The following is a 19,780-nucleotide window of genomic DNA, read 5'->3' on the forward strand; positions in this document are numbered from 1 at the left end:
ATAAAGACCTCTTATTTATGAGTGGAGAGGAACGAGATTGGGCTTGAATTGTACGGAAATAAAGTACATGTGCTCCGAAGAATTGTGTAGGGTGCCATGGAATTAGGCCCAGGCTAGGCCTGTGTCTTTGGCCCAATTATTTTTCCTAATTCATGAGGCTGTGTATATAAACAATCTCATAAATTCTTGTTTTGATAGGATGCAATGACTTGGATGTCACTCAACTCAGAGTAGGTCATCTTGTTAGGGTTTGTGAAGGTAATGTTAAGGGCAAGGTTGTAGGACAGAGTATGGTTGATCTCGGCGTAATTGAATTGGTTAAGGTAAGCGTCGTTGACGGAGAATTCAAGAGTTTGTACGACTCTGATTCCGAATTCCTTCTGTTCCAAGCAAGCATCGCGACCGGCAATGCCAGCCCGACGTCGCTGTTATTCTCGCTGTCTAAGCTTTCGATTGCAGGCGGGGCTAAGAAAATGTTTGTGAATGGCAGAAAGATCACGACAAAAGAGATGGGGTTTACTTTATGATTTATAGGCTACGTACAATTCTTAGGGTTTTTATCCGAGAAGACATATTCGATGAAACATTTATAATACCAAGAAGTGTCCATAGAAATTTCGAGTCCAAGTCATCACGGAGCTCAAGTTCCTTAATTATCTAATAACTCTAGTAAGTACTTAAGTATTATCGCGATAATATTGGAAGTATTTATGGAGAAATTGGAACTCTTTGTATAGTTGGACTCGTGCATTATTTGTACCTTCATATGATTAATGAAATATAGTTGCTTACAACATATAGTTTTCTACACGTACTGTTGACAAGGACAAGATCGCTATATGTTCCCCTGCCACGTAAGTAAAGTTCCGCCTATGTGATGGAATTGACAGAATCTCGAAAATGTTGAACCCTCTTATAAGAGTGAGGATCCTTTGCCCGGATCCTCTTTGTAAGGATTCAAGGAATCCTCCAATTACATCTGTTTATCGTAAATCGTGCAATCAGTTTTTGTCAGCTACTGTTTATATTCAATTTTAAATAAAAAAATTTACAATAATTTCTTGTTGGAAATTTTGAGTAAAAATTTCATTGTCCCACATTGGTCACTACCAAAAAAGGTTTCCTCACTTTATAAGGCTTTGTTCCTTATAGAAAGTGATTAGAGTGATGGACCTTGGAGAATAAAATTTGGCTCATCCTTGGGGTTGAGCTTTGGGGTGTGCTAATTAATATATAATTAATTATCAAAATACGGGCCTTATTCTTTAATTAATTATTTTCTGATTTAATTAATTATTTTTAATTAATTTCAAATTTATTTTATTGTTTATTTTTTATTATTTTTTATCAACAGAGTCATCCTTTCAGATGAAGTCTGTGAAGAGTGATGAAAGAACGCAGATAGCAAAGCACCTCTCTGGAGAAGATGTCTCCCAACAGACACATCTCATTCTCATACCTGTTGCGAACATGCATACACCGACTATATATACATCCATATGCATGACATTTCGAATACAGAAAATCAACATTCTTTTTCTACAATCACAAATATCCTTTATGAGAGAACCACACAGAAATTCGCCAGAAGTGAAGTTTTCCGGTGCTGGAATTCTAACTTGATCATTGAATCATGATGAAGGAGACGTCCGTAGAACTACAAGCACTGAGTAGGGATAGAATTTTTGTTTCAAGGACATTACGGTACACAAGTCTCGATCTTCAATATTTCTATTTAATATTATTTCATTATTCATACACTGTTAATTAGTTGTTCGCATTTATTATTTATTAGCATATATAAATTTATCACAGATTGTTGACATATCTCTAACAATTCTGACATCATAATATACGATGAACGGATGTGATTGAAGAATCCTTATGATCCTCCTGGCTCTGATAAGAGAGAAAAATGGTGACTATGATCATGTGAGTTTCTCTCCTGACCTTTGGGGCACTGACATGCATGACCAAGTTAAGCATGTAGAGTAGAACACCTCATTTGGAATAATCCAATGGAATTTGGTGGTTTTGGTTTGAAATAAGATGGAAGTTTGAATTTTGTAGAAGAAATAAAATACCTGCATTCCACATTGTGTAGGTTGGGCAAGGCATGGAGCTAAGCCCAAGTTTAGGCCTATATATTTGACCCAAAATCTCATGAAGAAAACAGTCTCATAAACTCATAGGCATTGTCTCAAGAGTCAGAATTAGGAAAGTAAAAACCAATTTCAAAATGTCAAAGTTGAAAATTGTGGTTTACACGAGGCAAACGTTGGAGCACTTTACACACTAGCTATTAGTTTAATGGTATTTATCTTCACAATATCAAAAGAGAACAGTGCTAAGGTCGAATCAACGGCCATTTTTTACGCAGAAACAAAAATTAAACTTCCGAGCACTTTGTAGTGTTGTACCTATCCCAAGATGTCCCATTAAAACTCATCAAGTAAAGCTTTAGATTGCAGATGACCTTGCCACACATTCTACCAAACTTTTCTCGGAAAGCAATCTCGACGCCGATATTGTAAATTTGGTCAGCATTCATAGGTTGCCGATCAAACAACAGAGTCTTACTGTGCCCTTGAACAACTACATTCTGAAAAATCGTTGTATTCTTAGGGCCTTGGAGAAACGGTGTCGTCGAACTATTCATCAGAGTAACAGGACCAAACCTATTATTTTGATAGCGTGCAGTGACTTGGACGTCACTCAACTCAAAGTAGATTATTGTGTTAGGGTTTGTGAGGGTTACGTTGAGGGTAAGGTTGTAGGAGATAGTATGGTTGACTTTGGTGTAATTGAATTGGTTAAGGTCAGCGCCGTCGACGGAGAATTCGGGGACTTTGTACGACTCCGAATGCCTTCTGCTCATTACAAGAGCAAACATGCCAGCAAACAACACGAACAGAAATAGCAGCACGCCACCACCGGTATTCTTGATGTCTGGGCTTTCAGTTTCGGACATGGCTAAGAAATTGTGTAAGCGAATGGAAGAAAGGTTACAAAAGTTATAGGGTTTAGGTTTTGTAGGCTACATACATTTCCTAGGGTTCATGTGGAAGAAAACCTACTTAATTAAAAAATGTAAATTTATTAACATTTATGATGCTTAGGGCAGAAGAAAGAAACCAAATCTATTTAACTTCATGCCAAATCTAAAATTGCCGTAATTGTTAACATTATTATTCTACTAAATGATATTATCAAGGTATAAACCCAATTAATTCAGTGGTGGAGCCAATATTTTTAAATAACGGGGTCGTGATTTTGACCAAAAAAACTTTATTAGACCATTACGTAGAGCACCTGGTAGGAACTTGTCGATTCTTGCCAACACAAGCCGAAGGCTTGTGCCAACAACTACTATATGATATGTAGAGGTTTGTCAACTGTGATTATAGGAAACAATGGAGTAATGTTGAAGTCTGTCAAGGTTTTTCAACTGAGGCATTTCATCGAGCGTTTGGTGGCACAATAGAGTTGCACACAAGAAGAAAGAAAAGGAAGACAAGGATAATACCAAAAAAAAAAGTAGAAAGAAGAAGTAGGAGAAGGATGTTATAATTTGATTTGCCTTGGCTATTTATAGAGTCAAGTATAATACACATGCAAATATACATGGAGTTTTTAAAGTTGCATGTTTGTATTATGGACAACCAATAATCCCATGCTGGCTCCGCTACTGATTTATATCGATGCATCTCTGCTCAAAAAATAATGTTTCGAGTTCTTTTTTACAGACGATTAATGTCTAGTTTCAAACTCATAATCTTCAACCATTAATTTTTCTCCGGTTACACGGTGACAAAGGGCAAAACAACTAAGCAACTATCAACCTAGGCCGAGACCTCCCAGACTTATCAAATTGCAAAACTAATCAAAGACCACTATAAGAAGACTCAGTTCATATATAAACCATCAAACCTTCTGAGGTCTAATTTAGAAGAGCAACTTTTACAGAATGCGACGCCACGTTAGCAGTGTAACCATGTTATATAAGTTTTTCTCCTCATTTAACCGTAGTGTCGGTAGCAAAACTTCTCTCGTGGCAATACAGCACAACCTTTTAATATCTTTAGTTTGAATTTCTGAAAACCTAGCCCCTGGTTTATGCACATTTCACATCATCTCGTTCCTGCAGAAAAATCTAGCAACCCATGCTGGAATTTGCAACCAAAATTAACATTACTGTCGCACTTTTGACCTCGATCTATTTGCCGTCGGTCAAAAATCCAGGCTTCGATATTGTTTAGGTCAAATTTACACGCACACATATAGGAAAGGAATATATGTTCAAAAATCAAAATTATTCATTCAACCAATCTGGCTAAAAAAAAAAGAAAGAAAAAAGAAATGCAATGTATGTTGACAGAGTAAATAATATCATAAAATAAAAATATTTATTTTGTTACGTGCACTTTATTATTGTCAGCATACTTTGAGACAAGTAGTCTTGTTTTTTGTGAATTAAAAACAAAATAGCTCCCCATCACAAGTCGTGTCACTGACTCATTGCCCGATGGAAGCGATCATCTTTAATTACATTTTAATTACCTTAATTAAACTATAATTAGCAGATTCAGATTCTAAAGTTGCTTGCTGCGTGGACAAGTATTAAAGTATATAAACAACTAGGTTCAAGTCAAACAAACGCAATTACTTGGGAGTATAGAAAGAAAACTTATGCATTATTATATTAAGGGTAATTAACCGCCCACTAATTAAAAATTAGATACAAACATATAGTTAGGTGGCAGTTGAGGAAAAATTTTCAGAATACAAAGTCATGTGGTGCAAGGGCGGATGTATATTGGGACTTAGGTGGTCCTGGACTCCTGGGACCACCTGAAGGTTGGAAAACAATAATGAGAAGGTTCTCTAGGGACTTTCTGAATGTATGGTATGAGTCCATTTTAGCTTACCAAGTGTTTGATGTGATCTTTGCAAGGCATATCTAGGCAGCATTCGGTAGGTTGTGTCGACAAAACTTGACAAATGCTCTCTATAGCACTCATCAGATTATTTCGGCAAATGTCGATATATGTTGATGTTTGCACAACATGCTTCAGATGACGACAATAAGTCTACCAAGTGTTCGATGAAATGACTTCATAAATAAACTAAAATTTGTTTGCGCGCTTTGTGATGTGTTTCTATCTTAAAAACTTTAACCTTTAATATTGGGACCCCCAAGGTTTAAATCCTAAATCCGCCGCTAATGTGGTGTATTTAACATTGTTATTATTATAAATCACTGGTGTATTTAACATATCACACTTATAAAAATAAATTCACGTATTATAATTTAAATAAAATAATAACGTTACACGACCGTTTTTGCTTTAAATACACAAAAAATTACTGGTAGTTGGAGGCTCTGCAGGGTGATATTCAACGGGACTTTTTCATCTAACGTTTCGTAGTATAAAAGTGCATGTGCTATAGACAATAGCATGCAGTCGGATCTAATATGTATTTACTTTTGTAAAATGTTGTAAAATTCTATTAAGTCACGCAATATATTTTTAATTAGTGAAATGGACTTTGTTGATTTTTGTTATTGTTTAGTATTAGGGTTTCCCTTTTGTCAAGGGCGCTGCCAACACGTTTTTATTGATTCTGTGGCTGGCACTCTTTCAACTTTCAACCATTTTCCAGGCAATCTCACAATAATGATTACCAAATTATCTATTCACATAAAAAGCGCATAACTTTTCTGTTTCTGCGCAAATGTAAAAGAAAATGCACGGTCACAAGAGATTGTTTTAGTGCACCAGAAAATAAGGTGGGTAAAATATGTGCAATAATGCAAGTGAAGTGACACTAAAAAAATAGGGTGGTATTATTCTTACGCTTATTTTTACTTCTCACAGACTTCTCTCAATTTTTTGTTGTCGAAACGAATGAATTGAAGAAGATCAATGAACAAAAATTAACAAGAGTGTGTGAGAGTAAAAAGAAGTGTGAATAGAACTATCCAAAATATATTCTCTATACGACTTATATAATGACAAGATATACCAGCTTTTGTTCTTGATACACAGATAAACTATCAATTATTCAAGCTCCTTGTACCAAATAAACAACATTCATGCACCAAGGAAAACTACATTTTAATCTAACGACTCAGGTTTTATTTTAGAAACAAAAATTAAAAAACAGACTCCTCGAAAGGGAATATCGTTGCTCACTCTCCTCAAGTGATGATGATACTCACTAAGTCACTATCATGTTTATTATTGTTGAATGTGTATAAATTTTAAGATCTGTGTAATGAATAAATACAAAATGATGAGCAAAAATATCGTCAATGAAACAAATTTTAATTTCTGTGGCTGTAGAAAAATGAACGTGCATGCTTATAAAAAAATCTGGAATCAGACTTTTAAAATCACAACCGCACCTCACGGCGTTGAAAATAAGATTCCGTCTTTGCTTGGCTGAGAAGGCAAGTACCCCAACTGCCACTGGGGCCCCACCATGCCCAACTCAAAAATAAAATTACCTAATCAGAGTACAGTCAAACCTCTCCAAAAGCCTACTCTCTCACTTTTTCCCACGAACTATTTTCCATTTTCCGGCGATCAAATTCCTCGTAATTTCCTTTTGCCCTTTTTGGTTTCACCTGTCCCTGTCTTTGACTCGTTAAAATAAGCGGCAGATGTGTCGGCAGCTCGGACAGTGACCCCGCCGGATCACCCCACACGTGTGCCCAAGTTCTTCTTGGATTCATATTTCAGTTGTGAGATCATCTTCGGATCTCTACATCTCATGTTTTGTTTCTTTTCTATGCGGAAAATTGGTGATATTTTAGGAGATGAGACTACTATATGGTTGAGATAAAAATTGTTCAGATGTGTCAATCATGTCGTTTATAAGCGTTTGTCAATTGTCACAAGGTTGCCAGAGACGTATTGGTTTTAGTCATTTCATTGGGGTTCACTTGTTGCAAGAAGTGTCAGTAGTTAGACGACTGTAGTTAATGTTTTCTGATGCTTTGATATGTTGTAGTTTAGATGTGATTAAAACATTATAAATTTATTTTCCTTGGACTCCATAGTCCATAAACCACAAAAATAACATCTCAAAAGGATGAGCTAACTATTGTTTGAATGTGGTGAGAGTCGTCAGTTGTTTAATAATTTTGAGCCTTTTTTCACCGTTTAATTTTACGTTAGATGTTCACATTCTAAAAGAGATTTAAAAATGAAACTTGGTATTTTGAGTTAACTACATATAATGGTTTTTCCATTTCGCTAAGCCGATCGATAAATATCATTACTCATTCGTTGAGATTGATAGTTTACACTCAAATGTTCTTTCATCAAATCTTTTAGTTTGTATCCTTAACTAAGCTAATAACGTGACTCATAGACTTGTTTGTACATACTTCTTTCAGTAATAAAATGGCATTTACAAGGACATATTTTCTTTTTTTATTTAATCTTAAATTTTTTAGTACATTAATATTTTTACACTAAGGGAAGAGGAAGTTCGGCAAAGCCACATAATGGGCAATCTAATTTGGTATCGAATTCGCCATCCACGAGATTTAAACCTAAAACCTCTCACTCTCAAATGAAGAGAAATATCATAAGACCGTAGTACTGATTGACTTATTTAATCTTAAATTAAAGAAAAAATAATATGGATGATTTCTTGCCCACAGACTAGAGACCAATCAAGTGGTACTAAGTAGATGGAAAGAGGCAAAACCAACGGCCGTTTCAAAGCGAAAAAAAACGCACATGCAGATAGGCGTCAAGGCTGTGTCGTTTTTGCCATGGACATCACCCACGTCTTTCCCACGCACTGGGTCCATCAGCTGCCACGCAGTTCCATCGCGTGGCGACAAAGACACGTGGGTCCCGATCCCTCCCCCTCATCGCCACGTGGGACCAACGTATTTTGGGTATTATCGTCAACACCGCCACCGACGACCACCAACTTGATGCTGAAAGCGACGACGCGTCCAGCACTTGCTTGGTGGGCCCCGCTCCACAACGTGGCCATGTCAGCTCCTAGTCGACACAAGTGTCGTCACGCGCTTTTCCCCGCCAAACTCCCGCCGTACGTGTCCCGCCTTGGATCCTCTGGCCCCCACTAAAACACATCGCTTTTTAATTATAACATTAATTTGACGTTTTAACTGAGAAATATGATTTTAAATCAAACTGAGCCTTCAATATCGAATATTTGTCAAATCAACCTCTGATCTTTGGACACGTAGCTACTAATGAAGAGACCAATCAGCCGTTTAACAGTTACGGTTCGTTTAAAAGTATTTTTAAAATGATTAAAACGAGTTAATGAAGCGTTTTTAAAATCAAGCTTTCGTAATAAAAAAAATTAATGAAAAATGTTTGAAAATTTTAAATTTTAATGATAAGGACAAAATAAACGGTAAAATGGATAGTACTAGAATTGATTTTTTAATGTAAAAATATGGTTTTTCGTTAAAATGAACAGTACCATGAACTTTTCGTTAAAATTCCATATAAAAAAAACTTCAAATATTTTTCAAATTAAAAAACACTTTTAATTATTTTAAAAGTACGTCTAAACGAGCGTTTAAACTAACTTCTGTCTTTCCCTACTTCCTCTCCCTCCATACGGCTGCATGCAACTGCTCCTTCTGTTCCACAACCCTAGCCCACTTTTCCTCTCTATTGCAACTCAGAGAAGAAGAATATGAGTCGCCCGTTGAAGCCTTGTGATTAAGTTTTTTCTATAGCCATGGAACAAAACACCATCGACCGATTCCAACCCAGCTAAGGCCTGCAACCACCCACTACCGTAAACGGCAACTCTCCTTCCCGTCCTCACCGCCAGCATCGTGACGCACGTCTTTTCTTGGTCGCTGACTTCAGTTCTAGTATGAAGAACAAAGATTGTCTGCCCTCCCACTTCCGGTGCCGTGCCCTTCTGTTTGTGTGGTCACGGTTAAGTTAATAAATAAAAAAATAACTCTATAAAAAAATAATATGAAATATTGACGTAGCTTAACCTAGTAGAAAACCTCAAAAAGCATTAATATTTTATATTATTAAATCCTTGTCCTAGTAGGAAACCTCAAGCATTAATATTATAAAAAATACTACTTTTATCATATTTTTCATATTTTTAATATTATATTGAACTTATCATGGACTCAATGAACAATGCTAGACAAGAGAAATCGCTTTTAAGACAAAAATAATAAATAAATAAACTAGAAAACGGATTTCTATACCTCCAATTGTCTTCGCCTTACACACATTTTTAGCATTTGAATTAAAAAGTTCATGGAAAATTTAAAAGACGAAACAAATAAAAGTGTGCAAAGAAGAAAAGACAGGGACTTGATATTCAAATGAGTAATGTTATTCATATTATGTTTTTGTACTACATTTCATACCACATTAGGTGATATTTGATGTGAACATCCATATCATTTGAATTAACCAGATTTGTAAATTTAGTTCATTATTTAATAAACTAATAATTAAAAAAAACTAGTTAATAAAATGATGATTGTATATACGATGAGTCTTTCTCCTTCCTTTCCTTGGGTTTCAAATGATGCGGCTGTCCACATCAGATGCCACCTAAGGTGGTATAGAAATGTGGTATAAAAATATGGTATGAATAGCATTACTCATAAATAAATAAGCTAACAAAGACATTAGGTGGAGAAGCATGATAAAATTATTAGGGTGTACTGAAATTTTTTTTCCCCCAATTACCACTGAAATGCAAATTAGATTTTTTTTTTTTTTTTGTGTGGAAAAAATCAGTCTTTAAATGAAAAAAAATTTGTTAATTACATCCCTCAAAAGATACGAACCTACTCTATTCAATTTTTTGTTAATTTAAGTCACTTAACTTGCATGTGACACACTTTGGAGAGAAGATTAATAGTTTTACATAAGTTTAAGGTCCTTTTTTTTCAAGAAATAGAGCTCGTTTGGATGTGCTTTTAAAATGACTGAAAGCGCTTTTAGAGAAAATGTTTTTGGGTTCCAAAAGCACTTAAAGTGCTTTCTACGAGAAGCACCAGTTATGTGCTTCTTCTAGGAAGCACTTTAAGTGCTTTTCCAGGATTTACTAGCATTTTTAGTAAGGATTGTTTCCAAAATATTTTCACCAAAAACATTTTTGGTTATTTTAAAAGCACATTCAAACGAGCTCATGGTGTGCGGAGTTAAATTTGGAGTGTAAATTAAATGTTAGATTTGTAAGTTTTATGCAATGTTAAAGGCTTATGGGTGAGAAAATGATGATATTACCCACTAAAATGTCCTGTGACTTTTATTTTTATTTTTAACAAGTGATATTAACTACAGTAAGGGGTGGGGGACTGGGCTAAGTCTCATAATAAACTAGCAATAATATGGTTCAAACTCACATTTGGTAAGAATCAAACCTAAGACCTCTCACTTACAAGTGAAACAGGAATACAACTAGACCGTAGTACTAAGTAGCATCATGTGACTTAAGCTGACAAAAAAAAAAGATAAAGTAATTTTGAATATAATCTATGCATACCAAATGACAAGGCAAAAAATAGTGGGATTGTGAGTTGTTACGCTCATTAATTTTTAAAATATATTGTAGTAAAAAACAATAATATCTAAAATAAGTAAAATTAAAAAAATAAAATATTAAAAAAAGATAATTGCCACACGCGGCAAGAGGCTAATACAAACTACATATTAATGAACCCTCTCTTTTGTCAACCAAAAGAGGGTAAAAATAAATTTTTGTCTTTCTAATTTCACAAAACAATTTTTTTTTAAGCTTCACCTACAAGTTATTTTCATATGTTTAGAAATTATTTTATAAAAAAACATTAAAAACTTAATTTTCACTTAGATGTATGTAATTCACGAACTATATCAACAGTTCAGCCAACGAAATTATGCGGTCAGAAATTATTTCAAAATTTAAAATTAAATATGAATAGTACATAACAAAAGCTGACCGTACAATAAGAATGAGATCACTGGATCTCTAGGATTCCTAGGAAAATGGGAGTGGATCCTTTTCCTTATTAAATAACCAATTAGTCTAGAAGACTAGAATGCTGCCCGTACACGCGTCAAACCGCAGTGGAGTTTGTGGTTTGGGGAGGGGTTTTGCCTGGTTGGATTGCGGAGCACGTTTCTCCTGGAAACCCGAAACTCTCTATAAATGCCGAAACTCTAAAATTCAGGGCTTTCTTTCATCTTTCGCTCATTTGCCGATTTTATACGTTTCTTTATTTGCCCCCTTTTTTTCCTAATTGGCCGCTTCCTTCGCGATTCTCCGCCGTAACTTTTTCCCCTATTATTTCCGATTTTCTGCGCAGCTCGTTTCTTGCGGATTAAGGTGAATTTTTTACAATCGTTGTTAAAGCCTCTCCCTTTTCTCTGTCTGTTTGGCCGCCGAGAAAATAATATCACCCTTTTTTCTTTTTGCCGAGAAAATAACAGTGCCGTTTGTTTGAATTGAAGCGGCGGCTGCCGAAGAATGTTTCTTTCGTTTTCGTTTTCCCCTTTTGCTTTCCTCTGTTTTCTTGGCTGCCAAACAGAGCATTTCGGATTTTTCCATCTGCCTCACCGGTTATTTTTATCCGCTGCTGACTTTCGATAATTTGGTTTTGAAGGTTTCCTGCATCCGCCCCTGCATTTCGAAGACTGCTGGCGCTTCGGATCAAAATTTCTTCAACCTGGTACGTCGTCGTTTCGCCCCTTCTTCTTTCAGTTTCCACGTAATGCTATTCGAAAATTCGAATTGCCGAGTGTATTTTTTTGTTTCCTGGTTAAGAAAAATATAAACTTTTTAGCTCCAAACAGGTGATTAATTGAGAAAGCTTTGACCTTTGGCACTGATGAGATTTGGTTCTGTTAATAATTAAGATTTAAGAGTATAAATTGATATAATTATGGTTGTTTTCTTTCCTAATTAATTTTTTTTTCCAACTGCAAAAACAGATGATGTCATCATGGTCTCCCATTGAGCTGTTTTCGGTTGAGCTGATGAGATATTGTTCTTTTGTTCTCATCCTTTGATTTTTCACTCCAATTTGTTAAATTTATTTTCTTTGCTTCAATACAAATGATTGGTCAAATGTCAAAATCATGTTGTAATATTCAAAATCAAGAGGGGGAAAATTAAAAACAAAAGAAAAGTCTTAATCATTGAAGTCATTTAAGCAAAATGCCAAAATCTTGACCTTAGACTTCAACTCTACTCTTGGGTTTGTCTCCGTTGAACTTTCAAAGATGCCGCAAGCGGCGTGTAGCTCAGTTGGTTAAGAGCATTTGCCCGAGTCTTTGTATTCAAATCCCCCTCCATTCAAAAGTAAGAGCGAAAAGTATATAGTCTTTTGCAACATGTGTATTCTTTTTTAGGTGGTGGTGTTGGTGGTCATACATTTTCTTGCATCCAAATCTGTCCATTTCATATGGTTTGAAGATTCCATGTTTGTGTGTAGGCCCCCTTTTTGTGATTATGTATATTCATCTAATATGTTTTCATCCCCCCCGGTGAGTGGGAAGTAGGAGCTGTTAATGGTATGCAACTACCAGTCACATATTTTCGGGTGAGCTGTATGTCCAAACTTTTGCATATCTTCTCTTGCAATATTTGTAGCCGGAGCTGTTAGTGTTTCGTGTAGATTAATTGTACGTTTTAGCACAGTTGATCGTGTTTAAACATACGCATGCTTTTCTGAGTTATGTTTGGTGACTAACACACTGATTGAACTCTCAAAGTTCACCACCATATGCTTATTCTGTGGAGTTAGAGGAGTGTTGTATTTGTGTAAATTCGCACAAGTAGTTTCGCAACCCTTGAGGTTCTAGTTTTTCCCCTTTAGCTATGGCTGTTTATTCCCTCCTGCGTGCACAAGTAGTTTCGGAAACTAAGAAATTGGACTCAACACTTTGCTGCTACTTTCGAATGAAATGGCATAATTGCAGCTAACGGATCATTGTTTTGTGTATGTAAAAAAATTTGGCATGTCCTTGTGTTTTTTGAAATTCTCTTGAAGTGGAAACACGTGCTTATTTTCAGTTAGCTTTTAGCATATATTGCCTGAAAGTGTGGTTCCTATATTCACAGAACCCTCCTCTTTGGAATATTCTGTAATATCCAAAACTTAGAAGGCTAATGGAATTTTCTTTTGTCTAACTCGTGCAATGGTTATTCATTGATTACAGGGTCATCTGAAGAGGTTATAATAGATTTATACACTTGTTTATTTGTGATAACATTATTTCGTACGAAGGGGCTACAAATCTGGATCCAATGGACCTGAAATCAAATCATGCTTCTCCCGTTCTTGCTGATCCTCCACCCTTGAGCAAGTCAAGACTTGGTGGCGTTCATACCAGCCTGTTACCATATTCAACTCCAGGAGCAGCTTTCCCTGGAAGTCTATACCTAACAATCCCTAGGAAAAAGAATGTACTTGATGACGTTCGCTCTAGCTCTTGGCTCGATGCCATGAAAGCTTCATCGCCTCCTCACAGAAAGATAACGAAGGATGTTAACAATGAGTCTGGGGCAACAGATGCTGATATATCCTATCACACATGGATGGTAACAATTATTCCTTCATGTTTTTTTTTAACCTCCAATAGGCTTTGAATCTAAGTTATTTATGCAGCACTTAACATCTTTCTGTCTAATCTTTCAGGTCAAATATCCATCCGCACTTACATCTTTTGAGCAAATCTCTAATTATGCCAAAGGCAAGAGAATAGCATTGTTTCTTGATTATGACGGGACTCTTTCACCAATTGTAGATAACCCTGACTGTGCCTTTATGTCTGATGCCGTAAGAACAACTTGATACATGTATATTTTATGCAAAACTTAAAACGCTCTGCTTGCTCATCAAAGATGTTTTAATCTTTTCAGATGCGTGCAGCCGTAAAAAAGGTAGCAAAACACTTCCCAACAGCAATTATTAGTGGAAGAAGCCATGACAAGGTAATTGCTAGCCAGAGCCTTAAACATGAGCATGACATACTCTTCGGCGATCATCTGTTTGTTTACATTTTTTACCATCTTTTCTGGTGCTTGCTGATTTTGATTGTTCTGTGTCCTATTCTATCAGGTATACGAGTTTGTAAAATTAAATGAACTCTATTATGCGGGTAGTCATGGGATGGACATAATGGCCCCGGTTATACAAACTATAAATGATGACCAGAGAAACTGTTTTAAGTCAACTGACAAAAAGGTAATTGGCTGCAAGCTCTCGCCCTCTCATGTGCACAAAAAAAATATGCGCGTTTGTTCTGTTCTTTTAACATCTTTTGGTTTTTTGTACATTCAGGGTAAGGCGGTTAATTTGTTCCAGCCTGCAGCTGAATTTTTACCGATGATCAGAGAGGTTTGTAAATTTCTTCTCTGTAATCATGTGCATCAATATAATAAACAAGATGTCCCTTCCTATCTTTTCTGTTACGAATGATGAGATAGTGTTCTGATTTTTTTTATGCTTGACCAGGTATTTAAATTGCTTGTTGAAAGTACGAAAGACATTGAAGGAGCTATAGTTGAAGATAATAAGTTTTGTGTCTCTGTACATTACCGCAATGTAGATGAGAAGGTAGTCTCTTGTTCGAGTACTAAATTTGATTTACTTTGAGTTTAAGATATATATTTTTTTCTGGCAGTGTGTTATGCAGTAAAAACTAGGAGAGGCTGGAGGAGCCTCTCTTTTGTTATGCAGTAAATTTTTCTTTTGCGTTTACTAATTATACACTGTTGTCTTCAGAGTTGGCCTGCGGTTCTGCAATGTGTCCATGAAATTCTTAAAGACTACCCTCGTTTGCACTTGACTCATGGGCGAAAGGTATTTTTAAAAGCCTAAATGCAAGCTGATCTACCTTAATCTTCTATCTTTGTGCTATGGTAATTTTAATTCAATATATTTTTGTTCTATTTTCTTTATTTGTAGGTTTTAGAGGTTCGACCTACAATAAACTGGGATAAAGGGAGGGCCGTCACGTTTTTACTCGAATCTCTTGGTGAGTATTTCTACTCTCTCTTGCTCCTTTAAAGTGATCTTCAAGAATTCATTGAATTCCATCTTATACTCGCCCTACGATGGAATTTTTTGTATCAGGACTAAGTAATTGCGAAGATGTTCTTCCAATATATATTGGCGACGACCGGACAGATGAAGATGCATTCAAGGTAAAACTCGAAAATTTTGTTATCATGTTGTTCTGACGGTCTTCTATAAAACCGATCGAATTGCTAACTTGATGGGGGACTGTTACAGGTCTTGAGGGAAGGAAACCAAGGTTACGGCATTTTAGTCTCGGCCGAGCCCAAGGACAGCAATGCATTTTACTCTCTCCGGGATCCCTCGGAGGTAATGGAGTTTCTTAAGTCACTGGTTATATGGAGGAAGTCAAGTGCTCTATAAAAATTACTGCATAGATAATTACGTAGAAGACATAATCTTGACATGCTTATACGACGAAAACAGGCTGGACGGACTGCTTATTTTTAGGTTTTTTCTAGATAAGTATACTCCAAGAGGTTTGGGGAAAGCAGGCCGGCATGGAAGAACGCGTGCTGGTCTGTGTTCGTCGCTTCTTGCCCTTTTTTGGCCGTGAAAAGCTTTGTGCCTTAATTGCAAATGCCTTCGGTTAATTTATCTTCTGTTTTTACCAATTAAGGCGCCTTCATTTTTTTTCTTTCTTTCGTTCTCAATGTATTAATTATTTCATTCCTTTTTATTTTCCTCGATTCCTCTTGGATTTTGGATTTTGATTCTTTTAATTACATGAAATATATGCATCATGTTGTATTTTTCTTCCTTTATGATAACGTGATATTCTGATAGAGATTTTGAACTCAGGATTTAATGGGGCGGGCGCGTAGCTTAAAAGAAATAGAACAAAAAAAATATAAGAATTATCACATGTTGAGTTCATTTAAGGTGCGTTTGTTGCACTGAACTATCTTGGACTAGTTTCAGGGACTAAGTTGGACTGACTTGGCTTAGACTAAGCAAGATAAGATTAATGAAGTGTTTGGTGCAGTGTCAGACTAAAGTCTGGATTAAAATATTTTGCTATTTTTTATTCACTTTTACAATTTTTAATCCGGTATTGCAATTTTTTTTTTAATTCATTCCAGCATCATTTAGTCATTCTTCTTACTATATTTTAATCCACTTTTGCCATTTTTATTCCATTCCATTATCCTATGGTCTTCTTCTTCAATGATACAACTGCAAGCACTCCTTCCAACATCCTCTCTCTCAAAAGCTCAAATCACCTTTTTTTTGTGAAAAACCCACATCAAAATTCCTCATTTTTGCAGCCAGATTTAGAGAATGCCAAGGATCTTGTGTCGGAGTTGGCGTTGAGATTGATTTGGGCAATGAGGTTGATCTGGGTTTTGAACTGGGTTTTTGCAATTAATTCGAGCATTTTGGATGTTGATTAGGGATGGGCAAAATACCTGCGATTATGGGTAACCGCGGTTACCCGCCTATTTAAACTTCACGGTTACGGTTATGAGTATAACTGTTTGCCCGTGAAATTTAAATAGGTGGTTATGGGTATTAACCGCGGTAGTGGCGAAGCCAGGAATTCTAGGAGGGAGGGGCGAAATTTAAAAATTTTAGGATCCCAAAAAAATGTGAACATTCATTCAAGGTCTAAGTCCAGGATTTGCAAGAAGATTATTTGAACTACCCGTAATATTCATAGGAGAAATTGCACTAACTGAAATATTCAAAAGAGGATTTGGACTAATCAAAATAGTCGAACGAGGGTTTGAACAACAATATTATTTGAAGGATAATTTAGCACCGTTTCTTGTTGTATCGTTCTATTATTTAACTGTATAATTAGCAAAGTTTTAAAAGATGATGGACATGACTTTACACTTAGGCGAGGACCTAGGCAAATTTGAATAAATTTATTATATACCGTATAAATAATTGTCTATTTATTATATAGCTTATAATATCCAAAAAAAACATTGATTATAAAACATATAATATATAAAAATAATGACAAATTTTCTTTATTACTTTGATGAATTTGATGGTAAGAGAAAAAAAACAAATAATTACGAGTTCGTAATATTTTACAAATTATTTTTTGAAGCTTGTATAAATTTATAGTGAATTTTAAGATAAATAACAGTATCAAACAAGTGGCTTAAAAACTAAGGAAAATTAATGAAAAAAACTTGAAAACTTTGAGTTTTAACGATAAGAATAAAATAAAGGGTAAAATGAATAGTATCAATATTGATTTTTTAGTGTAAAAATGTGGTTTTTCGTTAAAGTGAACAGTACCGGAAGCTTTTCGTTAAAGTTTCCTAAAAAGTTTTAGAAGAGTGATCAAATTAATTGGATAATAATTAAAAAATAAAACAAATTCCAATATAAATCAGTTAGGTGGGGCAATTTGATTGGCCAATATTTATATATATAAAAAAAACAAATTGTAATTCTTAAAAGTAATGTGGGGTGGCATGGGAGGGAGAGAGAAAGTCTCTCTTCTTCCTTTCTCTTCTTTTTCGTTAGAAACAAACCAGAACTTCATTTCAAGTCTCCAGAAGCTGCAAAATGCAGATCTTCCTTCCTCCTTTCTTTGGCCTAGGCTTTTTTTTTTTTTTTTTTTTTTTTTTGTAAAAAATGAGAGCCTGCGATCAGCCTGTGCTGCGATAGAGCAGGGAAACCCAAAAGGCTAGAAAACCAGATGGAATTTCATCACTTCCAACAAGACCGGAGGGGCTGAACCACTGCCTGGGCTTGATTTCCTGCGAGGGGAGGGGTGGCCACCACTCCTCGCCCTCACGTAGTTTTGCCACTGAACCACGGTTATAAACGGGTAACCGTTTACCCATTTATTTTATATATGTAAAATTAACACAAACTATGTTCTCTATCGGACAAAACTTAGATCAATGCTATTGACTATAGTGCATGGTTTATATAGCTAATTATAATATAATGTAGCTCATTATATATATTATTTGTACCATACTTGACCAATCCCGAAACTACAAGTAAGCTTTAAGTGAAATTGATACATTACCTTGTGCATCTTCATTTGGCACCGTTTATGGGAACGACACTTATTCCCACTCTCTTCAGCTTTGCCAAGTTGGTTTCCACCATTCGTACTCTCTTTTGACCAGGCATCCCTCTCCAACATGGGGAGCGAAGGAAGCCACAACACACATAATGACACTCCTCTTGCACCTAGTGCGAAGCAACGAAAGAAGGAAGGAAAGAGGGTTGCTCTTCAAGCTAAAGTCGATGAGTTAGAAGCTCAGAACAACAAGATAGCAATGAAGAATGAGGTCCTTCAGGAGCAGTATGAGAAGCTCCACGAAACTAGGTGTACTCAAATATGCGAGCTCGTTGCCCCTGTGGACATCAACCATCATCTAGGTGCCCCCCAACACGGAGGGTCACCTCCCTTCGACGTGGGTATCCCTGATGAGGAGCGAGTTAATCATCAAAACATTGATCAACATGAGACTTCTATCAACCCAGATGCTTCGACCCGAAGTAGAAGAAGTGGAGGAAGACACCTCATTGCAGAAGGGTTGGAATGATTGAAAGCCGTTTATCGTGACTGCCGAGATTTCCTAAAGCAATGTCGAGAGAATTCCTTCCACATATGCTCTAAGATCAATGACCCAAGGGTTTCTGAAAGACTCGGTCTCTTCCCACTACCTAGGCCAGCTGCCAATACAGGGAATGAACGATAGGTCCCAGAGGAACATGAAGGTACAGGGGACTCTGAGGTATTCCGACAAACTCACCCTAGAAGTCAGTACGGCGAGTCCAAGAAAAAACCACACGCCATTGCTCAAACTTTCCTACTTCCAAGAGGCAATGAAGACTTACGAAAGAAAATTCCAGTGGTACATGACTCCACTCAGGACCTCCTTGTCCTACAGCTCATTGAGGAAGTAAACAAGTTGAAGGCCGAACGTCAGGCCGAGATACCTGACTGAAACCAACCCAGGCATGTCCCTCTCACAAGAAGGATCATTGACACCCCCTTCAAGCGAAGACAAAACAAAAGTTTGATTTACAACTCTATACTGAAAGGGAGGACCCAATTGAACACCTTAACCTCTTTGAGTCCACCATGGCATATCAGATGCACACAGACGAATAGCGATGTCTTCTCTTCCCCTCCATCATCTCTGACGGAGCTCTAAACTGGTATTTCCGTCTTCCACCTGAGACAGTAGACTCATTTGAGGAATTGAGGAAACTGTTTGTCTCTCAACACATTTTCCAGACCGATCATTTGCATTCTGCATATGACTTGTACATTATTCGCCAGAAGCCGGACGAGTCACTACGAGAGTATGCCGGTCGCTTCAGCCATGAGTATTCTCGCTGCGCTGAGGCAGATGACAAGACCGCCCTCAAGACCTTCACGGCAGGCCTACATGATTGTTTCTTCAAGTACATGATCAATGTTAATACTTGGAAGACTTACTATGAGGTGATGGCACATGCTTACAACCACGCATCTCTCGAAGTAATGACATACTAAGGGAACCCCCATATGGTTAACCCTTATCAACAAAAGGGAAGTGGAAGTTAAGTTCTACCAAGTGAGGAGATATTGGCCATTCAGACACCCATTGCATCATCTCCTGCCTCATTTAGCTACTCGCTAAGTCACCAAACGTATTTGTCTCTTGGTAAGAGGAATGATTTTTACTCTCAACAAGCCCATTACAACAAGAGGGATAAAAGTTTGTATCAAGACAACCAGGGGTGAACGTACCGTCG

At 36.5% G+C, this 19,780-nt stretch overlaps 1 protein-coding gene across 4 annotated transcripts; it reads left to right on the top strand.

The window, feature by feature from the left end:
- The first annotated feature begins 11,054 nt into the window (after positions 1 to 11,054).
- On the top strand, positions 11,055 to 15,802 carry LOC126627947 (trehalose-phosphate phosphatase A-like). Of its 4 annotated transcripts, XM_050297523.1 has the most exons (14): positions 11,056 to 11,355; positions 11,633 to 11,698; positions 11,961 to 12,330; positions 12,464 to 12,571; positions 13,191 to 13,572; positions 13,670 to 13,810; positions 13,894 to 13,965; positions 14,093 to 14,218; positions 14,315 to 14,371; positions 14,489 to 14,590; positions 14,759 to 14,836; positions 14,942 to 15,011; positions 15,110 to 15,180; positions 15,269 to 15,802. In XM_050297523.1, exons 5-14 carry the CDS (start codon positions 13,279 to 13,281, stop codon positions 15,413 to 15,415), a joined length of 1,158 nt encoding a protein of 385 aa, XP_050153480.1. In that variant the 5' UTR covers positions 11,056 to 11,355; positions 11,633 to 11,698; positions 11,961 to 12,330; positions 12,464 to 12,571; positions 13,191 to 13,278; the 3' UTR covers positions 15,416 to 15,802. The 4 variants fall into 4 exon arrangements, with proteins under 4 accessions (XP_050153482.1, XP_050153480.1, XP_050153481.1 ...); XM_050297525.1 differs by lacking the exons at positions 11,961 to 12,330; positions 12,464 to 12,571 and having other exon boundaries at positions 11,055 to 11,355; positions 15,269 to 15,361; positions 15,479 to 15,802; XM_050297524.1 differs by lacking the exon at positions 11,961 to 12,330.
- Positions 15,803 to 19,780: the final 3,978 nt, after the last annotated feature.

The sequence above is a fragment of the Malus sylvestris genome, chromosome 7 (genome assembly GCF_916048215.2).
Source record: "Malus sylvestris chromosome 7, drMalSylv7.2, whole genome shotgun sequence".
NCBI classification, from domain to species: Eukaryota; Viridiplantae; Streptophyta; class Magnoliopsida; order Rosales; family Rosaceae; genus Malus; species Malus sylvestris.